The following is a 10206-nucleotide window of genomic DNA, read 5'->3' on the forward strand; positions in this document are numbered from 1 at the left end:
ATGAAATAATTTCAGAAACTACGATGGAAAATACATATGGTTTCAAAGATAAAACTTAGAAAACTCTCTCTTCACAGGAAAAACTATTACAAATTAAAAAATTGAGAACTGTAACACTATAAATAAATGTGCATATATTTAAGTTTTCAAAGCAGAAGGCTGATGAAGTACCAAAATATCAAATATAAGTGAGCATAATCTGCTACTGTGTTTCAGTTTACAGTAACTTTTACACGTCACAGTTCAACACAAATGTATCAGATCTGCTTTTTCCATTCACAAATACTTAAAGTGTAAAAAGCTTCTTCAAACAGTAATTTCCTCAAAAAGTATATGGAAAATGATGAACATTTCATGCTACGTTGTTGTCACATGACCTCACTAGATGAGTTTGTTTCTTCATCAGATTTGGAGAAAATCAGCATACTTGCTCTCCAATGGATGTGAATGGGTGCCGTCAGAAACAGCTGATAAAAACATCACAATAATCCATAAAGTAATCCAGTCCATCAGTTAACATCTGGAAAAGACAGAAGCTGAAACAAATCCAGCATTCAGACGCTAATTAAGAGTCTATAATCTATGATAACACTTCCTACAGTGAAAAAGTGATCTGGTCTGAATCAGGAGAGAAATCTGCGCAGTCCAAAACAGCTCAAAACAAACATGTGGCTGGATTTTAACATCAAAAGATGCACTTTTTCACTGGAGGAAGTGTTATTATGGATTACGGACTTGTATTTTAGCAAGTTTTGGCTTGAGAATGAGCACATTTCCAGCAATTTTGGCTGAACCAATTCCTTTAACTTTCAGTAGTTGATCAAATAAGTGGAAACGCAGATGTTAATGGTGGCTGGTGTTGGTTCTCGGTCATTAGTCAAGTAGTAGGTGATCTCTAAAGAGGAATGGAGACGATGGTCGGCAGAGGGCCGATGGGAGGAGGGTTGTATTTCTCCACACGCATTAACCTGCGCAGAATATCGTCCCGATCTTTCGGCCAGCTGTAGACGTGCGTGTTTTGCAGCCAGGTGGGAACGTAACACTGAGAACGAGAAGAAATTATATTGGCATTTTGCTTCATTAATCATGATTCTATGGTTCAATGCATTGCTCTGTGAGGTGTAGAAAATATCGGACTCGTTGAACCCGTTCAGAGCTGTGACAAGTTCACAAACATGCTTTGATTCGCTGAAATGCTTAAGGGTAAACTGCAGCGTGCTGAACTTCACAAACCTTTTTAGCCCCCGGGAACAGAATAGGAATGAACCTGTAGTTCCTGCAACCATTCTGAATGAATTCACTCTGCAGCTGATGGAGGAAATAAAACAGATCAACAGCATCACAAATGTGTTTTTACACTAGAATTTAACAAACGGAACCAGAGCAACTTAACCGAACCGTCGCAATTATATTATTATGCTTGTATTGACTATGCAATCCCAGAATGCAATGTGTTTAATGATTATTTTAATGCATTTAATATTAAAATATTGCATTGTCACACTAAACTTTATTGGAATCAGCAATAATAATATTGATCATTATGTATTTTAATTCTGCATTTGTGTGTGCAATGCTTTTTATGCTTATTAAAATATCATATGCATGCTCATGCTTAACTCTATTGGAATTAGCAAAAGTATTATTAATAATAAAAACAATATTACTATTAATTATGATTATTGTTATTATGGCATATTATATTTCTGTGTGCATTGTATTTTTTATTCTAATTACACATTTTACACATTGCATATTCATGCTAATCTATATTGGAAATAAAAAAAGTATTATTAGTATTTGTAGTATTCATTAAAATAATACACGTAATAATAATAATTATTATTATTTTAATGCATTCAATAAATGTTTGTAAAAAGGTATTTTGATTCTTACTAAAATATCAGATGGCATGTACATGCTAAACTCTATTGGGATTAGTAAAAGTATTATTTTTATTATTAATTATTATTTATTATTAATAATACACGATATGATTATTATTTTAATGCATTACAATGTTTTTGTGTTCGATGCATTTTTAAACTTATTAAATTATCACATTGCATGCTCATATTAAAGTTATTTAAATCATTTAATCTATTCAGTATTTCCTAAACTAAACTGGGATAAGCAAAATAATTAAAAATAATAATAATAGTTTGGTTTATTTTGGGACCTGTTTGTGGATGTACACGGTGTTTGAGGTCCTCTCGTCGCCCTCCACGCTGATATTCATGCCTGATATGGTCTCGTAATACCTCAGGCTGATGATGATGATGATCAGGTAATCTTTCTGCAGGGAGAGAGAGAGAGAGAGAGAGAGAGAGAGATGCTGTAACTGTTGCTGTTCAGATTATGATAATGACATCACTTCCTGTCTCTGCGTGTTTACCTCATTGAGATATCGCTCCATGCAGTCGATCTTACTGATGCTGTTCAGCTGCTGCTCGAAAACATCAATCTGTGCACGAAGACGCAAGAATCAATCCAAACCCACAAAACTACATCGAAATCAAACCCTAAAGTATAAAATGATGGCTTTACATGTGTGTCAAAGCCGTTGTTCCTCAGCAAAGACACGAACTTAATGATCTCCTTCAAGTGCTCTTCACTGTCAGCTTCATACGTGACAAAAACTTTCCCTGTGTGGAGAAAAAACACGCAACGCGTGTAAAAAGAGGTCAAACCGTCTCAAAACGAAACATGTGCTACATATAAAAACTTTGCACTCTATTCTTCCCGTTGCATGAAAGGACCTTATAATAATTATTATCCAGAAATGAACGACGGGTTTAATTAAATCCATCACAGCTGGATTTAAATAAAACTATCAATTAATGGAATTACATTCAGATCTAGGCACATAGAATAACGTTTCCTTACATGTTTTTATTTATTTTCTTGCAACGTAGAGCATTACAACCAATAACACGTATTTCTGTTGAGATTATGAATGCAATGTTCAGATTAGAGGTTAATTTCACAGCTTCTGATACAGATTATGGTTTATAAAGATATAAAACATGGATATCTTTCATACAAAAATGCATTGATTTTCAACAGGTGAGGCACTTTTTATGATGGATGGATGCACTTTATTGGACTTCTTTTGGACTTCACTGCTATTAAAAGCTCGGAAGAGCCAGGACATTTTTTTAATATAACTCAGAGCGTATTCGTCTAAAAGAGAGCATAACTTGAGGGTGAGTAAATCAAGGGGTTATTTTCATTTTTGGGTGAACTATCCCTTTAATGGAAACATTTATTTCCGGCGATGCTATCTATGTTACTGAATGTCGTGTTGACATGTGGACAGGAAGTAGTACTCACTCTGTTCCTGTGGCAGGTGTGTGACACACTGACTGGCCTGTCTGGAGTTCACAGATGCATTTCCACTGAAGACACAGTACATGAGCAGATCATAGATTACTAAAACATTAGCAAGCTTTATTTTTTTCAGCATAAATGGCTCTTTCTTTTCCAGATTGACTCTGATTTGAACGACAAAGGTCTTTTGTTTCTGGACCATGTGAGAGTCAGTGTTGTAATTTGACGTTACGAGACTCACTTTTCAGAGAAGCGTGTGTCCATGTGTCTGTACTGCGTCAGGCCTGTGAAATAAATAAAAAATGCTGATTCAGAATATAAAATAAGCACATAGGCCAACAGTGATTCTGAGAGACTGTGGTTGAGTTTGAACTCTTACGAGTAGATTGTCTCTCACCTGCAGGTTTTTCTGACTCTTCTGTGAAACAACATGAGATCCAGAATGTTTTTGTACATAAATCTTTGTGCTTAAATCAGAATTACTGTGTTTAGATGCCTTGCATCAGATCTGGTAATGTCAAGTGACCAAACGCAACAGGACAATTTGTCACGTGCAAATGCAAATTATAGTTATTTTGTGTTGGTTTTGTCCCTTTTTATGCACTTTATGTTATTGAAGCATGTTTTTAAGTCTTTTTATTCAATTTTCTTTTTTTGTTTTTGTTTTTGAAAACCATCCAGAAATAGAAATTATTTAAATAACCTATAAACTTTTTTTTATTTTTATTAAATTATATTTTTTCTTCTATCTGAAGTACATTAGTGTTCAAAGGTTTGGGGTCAGTAATATTTTTCATGTTTTTTAAGTCTCTTTTACTCACAAAGCTGGACTTATTTGATAATACAACACAGCAAAAATGATAAAATATTATTATCATTTAAAACGGCTGTTTTCTATGTGAATCACTGTTAAAATATAATTTATTTCTGTGATGCTGTGCTGAATTTTCAGCATCATTCCTCCAGTCTTCAGTGTCACATGATCTTCAGAAATCATTAAAATATACTGATTTACTGCTCAAGAAACATTTCAGAATATTTTCAATGTTGAAAACAGTCGTGCTGCTTCATGTTTCTGTGGAAACTGTGATACAATACATTTTTCAAGATTCACAGATGAATAGAAAGTTCAAAAGAACAGCATTTATACATGGTGAACGGAACATTTCAGTCGGAACATTGTTTAAACGTTGTTACTAATTTTAGAATGTTCAGAGAATGTAACATCGCCTAACTTTTCCAATGGAATGTTCCCTTAACACTCATATAACACACACACAAATGTTTTTTTTTTTTTATCAGAATGTTCTCTGAACATAACGTTTTCATGACGTTAGAATAAAAAAAAAAAAAATGTGACCATCCCAATCCCAAATGTTTGAACGGGACACACCTGAGGGTCTGTAGGGCGGCTGATGTCCGGCTCTGGAGCTGCAGTGATGGAGGGGAATCATGTGAGGCGGCGGGGGGCACGGCGGCCGCAGGTAAGTCTCAGGGTACGAGGGGTGGTGGTACATGCTCGCTGATGGAGAAAACGAGCGCAGGGATCTAGGATACTCCAGACTCTCCAGACTCGGACTACAGCTGCCTGGAAGAGAGTGCGGCCTGCTGGACAAAAACGAGCCGTCCTCTGAAAGCACGTGGTACATGGCAGACGGGAGGAAGGAGGGCAGGCTGTGGGGTGAACCCGCCCTGACGGGACCGTCCCAGCTGGGGAAGGGTGTCTGATGGGTGTAGAACGCAGACAGAGAGGGCTGAGTGTAGCTCACGGTGTGATGCTGCTCCATCCGTGGAAGATGTTGGATGGTTGTGGAACAGTTGTGAAGGTCTGACTCAAACTCTTCACTCCTGGTTTCGTCATTCTCCTCGGGACAGTTTAGAGACGTGTACTGATCGCTGCCGTGGGCCATGTGGGTTGGATATCTAAACAAAAGAAGAAAAGCAGCACACTTGTTTCTTCAGATTGGTACAGAGACCCTACAGGGACATTGATGTCATATCGGGATCTTCTAAAAAACTTGGAAATCATACAGTGTGGGAGAAATACTACATCTGAGTGATTCACAGGGGAACATTATCCCAGCTAACACACAAAGTCCTGAACAAACAAACTCATCAGTCATCTTTAATGGAACGCCTGTCTAACGTTTTTTAAACGTTGTTACGTTGTTACAGAATACTAAAGTTTGCAAAACAGCATTACAGTGCTTACAGCATATTTTATTCACTAGAAAGTTTTGTTAGAGAACACACACATGCAATACTTTTAAGAGAGAATGCCAAAATGTAGAGTTCACCTGCAAAACTTTACACTCTTCTGAGAAACTAAGCGTTCGATTGATAAACCTAAGTGTTAGAGATTATATGAGACGGGAGGGAAGAATAATGCTTTTGTGAGCCAATGCAAACTTTCTTGGGTCTTTGCATGAGAATGCAAAGCTTTTCTTGGTAACTCGACAGTATTGCGAGTAAATGCAGCTTTTTTTTTGTGATAACTCAATACTTTAGCCAGAGAAACTCAACAAAACATGCTCCACTTTCACTCGCAACAACAGTTCGGTGAGCACAATAACACACCATATCATAGCAGCTCATATGACTCGTGCATTATATTAAAAAGACATCTGTGGTTGGTTGCATAAACTGTCACGGTTCGTGAATGCACCGTCTCCAGCTGTAGTCATGTTACGTCATGTTGATTGTTTCATGTGGGTGTGGTCGCTGATCACTGATCAGCGGCAGGTGCGGCTAGTTCCCACAGACTATTTAACACCCTGTCTTTCGTTTCCTGTTTGTCTGATCGTTGTTTGTAGATCCTGGTGTTTGATGTCGTGTTCGTGTTGTTCCTGCCTTGCCTTGTCGCCGTTCTGTTCGGATCCTGTCGTCACGCTTGGAATACACTCACCACTGTTGGATTGTCACCGCTGTCATCATCGTTCTACGCACCCCACGTCTCAACTCACCAGTCTGTGCTGCCACCGTGGTTCCTGCGTTACTCTCCGACCTTTCATCATCACCATACTCCTAATAAACTTACTCGTACTTGCATTTGTCTCCTGTCCTCCATTAGCGCCGTTACAGAACGATCAGACCATCATGGAGGCAGCGAGTACTCAAGCTTCATCTCTGGAAGAATTTCTCAGCGCCAGTGTTCGGAGGATGGACTCCCAGGAGAGGACTCTTAACGACACTGGTCGCGCGGTCCAAGCCTTGGTGACGCAGGTGTCCGAGCTCACCCAGCAGTTCCATCTTCTTCGAGCGCCCACTGCGCCACCCACACCGCCCGCTCTCCCGGTACCACCAGTGACCACCTCCCAGCCGGAACCGCGCCTTCCTATCCCGGAAGCATACTCGGGTGAGCCCAACTTTTGTAGAGCATTTCTAACCCGCTGTGATATGCATTTTGCCCTGCAACCCAGGACATTCGCCAACGAGAGGGCGAAAGTGGCCTTTGTGCTCACCTTACTCTCTGGGAGGGCGGCACTATGGGGGACGGCGGTGTGGGAGAACCAGGACCCATGCTGCGACTCGTTCCTGGCGCTCTCCGAGGAGATGAGGCGGGTCTTCGATCGGGCCGTCGCAGGACGGGAGGCGGCCAGGAGGCTGGCGGAGTTACGCCAGAGGGAGAGGTCCGTCTCAGACTTCTCCATCGAATTCAGAACCCTGGCGGCGGAGTGCCATTGGAACGAGGAGGCGCAGTGGGACATGTTCCTGCATGGGCTGGCTGACCGCGTCCAGAGGGAGATCTACGCCCTGGATCTGCCCCCCTCTCTTAATGGACTCATTGAGCTAGCGTTACGGGTGGATGCCCGCCTCACTCGGATGGAGAGGAGGGGGCTGTTCAACACCACATCCAGGGGCCCGGCGGACGGGCGATTCAGCGGCGGAGACGTGGTCAGCCCCACCTACGATCACGAGCCCATGCAGGTAGGGCGAGCTCGGCTTTCCCGGGAGGAGAAGGAGAGGCGGAGATCCCTGGGCCTTTGCATGTACTGCGGGGGAGCCGGACATCAAGCCCAGACCTGTCCAGTAAAAGGCCAAGCCCGGTAGTACGCATGAGGCTACTATCGGGTGGGATCTCTGCCGAGAAGACCTCATCACCACCATCATCTACGCTCCTTCCAGTTAGACTGCGGTGGTCAGCACAGACACACCACTGTCAGGCACTACTGGACTCGGGGGCAGAAGGTAACTTTATGGATCGTCACCTTGCACACAAGCTCCACATTCCCCTCAAGACCCTGCCGCACCACATCACGGTCCACGCCCTCACTGGACAGCAACTCCCCACTATCTCTCACTGCACTGAGGAGATCACACTCATCACCTCTGGCAACCACTCCGAAACTATCTCATTTCACATCCTTGACTCTCCCCTGGCACCCATTGTCCTCGGGCACCCTTGGCTCCTTCTCCATAACCCCAAAGTAGACTGGTCCTCTAATTCAATTTTTTCTTGGTCTCGAAAGTGTCATGAGTCTTGTTTAGTGTCTGCTTGTCCGTCTGTGTCTGTGTCTGTGTTACAGGAGGAGGCGGTGGATTTATCTAACGTGCCCGCTGAGTACCTCCACCTGAAGGAAGTGTTCAGTAAGTCTCAAGCTGCTTCTCTTCCTCCGCATCGTCCTTACGACTGTGCCATAGAGTTATTGTCAGGTAAGTCTCCGCCTAAAGGCAAACTTTATTCACTTTCTGTGCCAGAGAGGGAGGCTATGGAGAAATATATTTCTGATTCTTTAGCTTCCAAATTCATCCGCCCTTCCTCTTCTCCTGCGGGGGCGGGGTTCTTTTTTGTGGGAAAGAAGGACGGATCACTGCGACCTTGTATTGATTACCGAGAGCTGAACAACATCACGGTAAAGAATACTTATCCTTTGCCGTTGATGTCTTCAGCCTTCGAGAGGTTGCAGGGAGCGTCTATTTTCACAAAACTGGACTTACGCAATGCGTATCATTTGGTTCGGATCAGGGAGGGGGATGAATGGAAGACCGCGTTTAACACCCCCAGAGGGCACTTTGACTATTTGGTCATGCCCTTCGGGCTCTCCAACTCCCCAGGGGTCTTCCAGGCACTCGTCAACGACGTGCTGCGAGATATGATTGATCAGTTCATTTATGTCTACCTGGACGACATATAGATTTTTTCTTCTTCTCTCCAGGAACATGTGCAGCACGTCCGACGAGTGCTTCAGAGGTTGCTAGAGAATGGGCTTTTTGTCAAGGCGGAGAAATGCGAGTTTCATGCACAGTCTATTCCATTTTTGGGGTTTATCGTGTCGACTGAGGGAATACGCATGGATCCCGAGAAGGTTAGGGCTGTGGTAGAATGGCCAAGTCCAGATTCCCGTAAGGCCCTACAGAGGTTTCTGGGGTTCGCTAACTTCTACCGGCGTTTCATTCGCAACTTCAGCCAACTAGCCGCGCCTCTGACCGCCTTGACCTCCGCCAGGACTGCTTTCAGGTGGTCAAACACAGCGGAAGCTGCGTTTGCGAAACTGAAGAGCCGTTTCATTTCAGCTCCAATTCTCATTACCCCTGACGCCACACGGCAGTTCGTGGTGGAGGTCGATGCGTCAGAGGTGGGGGTAGGAGCGGTGTTATCCCAACGTTCTCCCTTAGACGATAAGGTCCACCCTTGCGCGTATTTTTCTTATCGTTTATCTCCTGCAGAAAGTAATTACGATATTGGTAACAGAGAATTGTTGGCAGTTAAGATGGCATTGGAGGAATGGCGACACTGGTTAGAAGGATCGGGGGTTCCTTCTATAGTATGGACTGACCACAAGAACTTAGAGTACATTAGCACCGCCAAAAGGTTGAACTCCAGGCAGGCTCGATGGGCACTTTTTTTCGGTCGTTTTGATTTTACTATTTCGTACCGCCCGGGTTCCAAAAATATCAAACCCGATTCCTTGTCTCGTATTTTTGACCATTCCGAACGCCCGTCCACTCCCAAGTGTATTTTTCCTGAGACATTAGTGGTGGACCGGTTCTCGAAGGCCGCCCATTTTATTCCTTTGGCCAAGTTGCCCTCAGCCAAGGAGACAGCGTTGACCGTCATAGACCACGTCTTTCGTTTACATGGCCTCCCGATAGACGTGGTTTCTGACAGAGGACCCCAATTTGTGTCTAAATTTTGGCGAGAATTCTGTAAATTACTAGGAGCGACTGTAAGTCTGTCCTCAGGGTTTCACCCCCAGAGCAATGGCCAGACCGAGAGAGCCAACCAAGATTTGGAAAGGGTGTTGCGATGTTTGGTCTCCAAGAATCCTTCCTCCTGGAGCCAACAATTGTCTATGGTGGAGTACGCCCACAATACCTTACCAGTATCTGCTACGGGCCTATCTCCTTTTGAGTGTAGTGTAGGGTACCAGCCACCAATTTTTCCCAGTATGGAATCCGAGGTTGCGGTCCCCTCCGTTCACGCCTTCGTCCAGAGGTGCCACCGCACTTGGACCAGAGCCCGCGAGACTCTACTCCAAGTGGGGGCGCGCACCAAGGCCAAAGCCGATCGCCACCGGTCTAGGCCTCCCGTATACGTCGTGGGTCAAAAGGTGTGGCTTTCTACTAAGAACATTCCTCTCCGTTCCATTTCTAATAAACTGGCTCCCAAATTTATCGGCCCGTTTACTGTCACCAAGATCATTAGTCCGGTGACAGTCCGCCTCAAACTCCCTCCGACGTACAGGAGAATTCACCCCGCCTTTCATGTATCCAAAATAAAGCCTGTATTTCATTCTCCCATTAATCCGCCTACCCCGGTCCCTCCCCCGCCGCGTCTCGTAGATGGGGAGACCACTTATTTGGTTAATCGTATTCTGGACTCTAGAAGGAGGGGACGCGGATTTCAGTACTTGGTGGACTGGGAGGGTTACGGTC

General features: G+C 43.5%; 2 protein-coding genes across 2 annotated transcripts in view; one reads left to right on the plus strand and one right to left on the minus strand.

Annotated features, from left to right (window-relative positions):
- Positions 1 to 10206, minus strand: part of LOC128021984 (uncharacterized) — a 12508-nt gene continuing 2302 nt past the window's right edge. The window contains exons 2-9 of the mRNA XM_052609182.1: positions 4724 to 5253; positions 3572 to 3614; positions 3334 to 3398; positions 2548 to 2645; positions 2396 to 2464; positions 2180 to 2296; positions 1234 to 1308; positions 1 to 1042 (exon numbers count right to left, since the gene is read on the minus strand). Coding sequence (XP_052465142.1) covers positions 896 to 1042; positions 1234 to 1308; positions 2180 to 2296; positions 2396 to 2464; positions 2548 to 2645; positions 3334 to 3398; positions 3572 to 3614; positions 4724 to 5240 — 1131 coding nt within the window. The 5' untranslated portion in view covers positions 5241 to 5253 and the 3' untranslated portion in view covers positions 1 to 895. The remainder of the gene's footprint in view (positions 1043 to 1233; positions 1309 to 2179; positions 2297 to 2395; positions 2465 to 2547; positions 2646 to 3333; positions 3399 to 3571; positions 3615 to 4723; positions 5254 to 10206) is intronic.
- LOC128022809 (uncharacterized) overlaps positions 9313 to 10206 on the plus strand; it is a 1790-nt gene continuing 896 nt past the window's right edge. Inside the window, exon 1 of the mRNA XM_052610597.1 lies at positions 9313 to 10206. This exon is cut by the window's right edge and continues 71 nt beyond it. Coding sequence (XP_052466557.1) covers positions 9624 to 10206 — 583 coding nt within the window. The 5' untranslated portion in view covers positions 9313 to 9623.

The sequence above is a fragment of the Carassius gibelio genome, chromosome A11, assembly GCF_023724105.1.
Source record: "Carassius gibelio isolate Cgi1373 ecotype wild population from Czech Republic chromosome A11, carGib1.2-hapl.c, whole genome shotgun sequence".
Lineage (NCBI taxonomy): Eukaryota > Metazoa > Chordata > Actinopteri > Cypriniformes > Cyprinidae > Carassius > Carassius gibelio.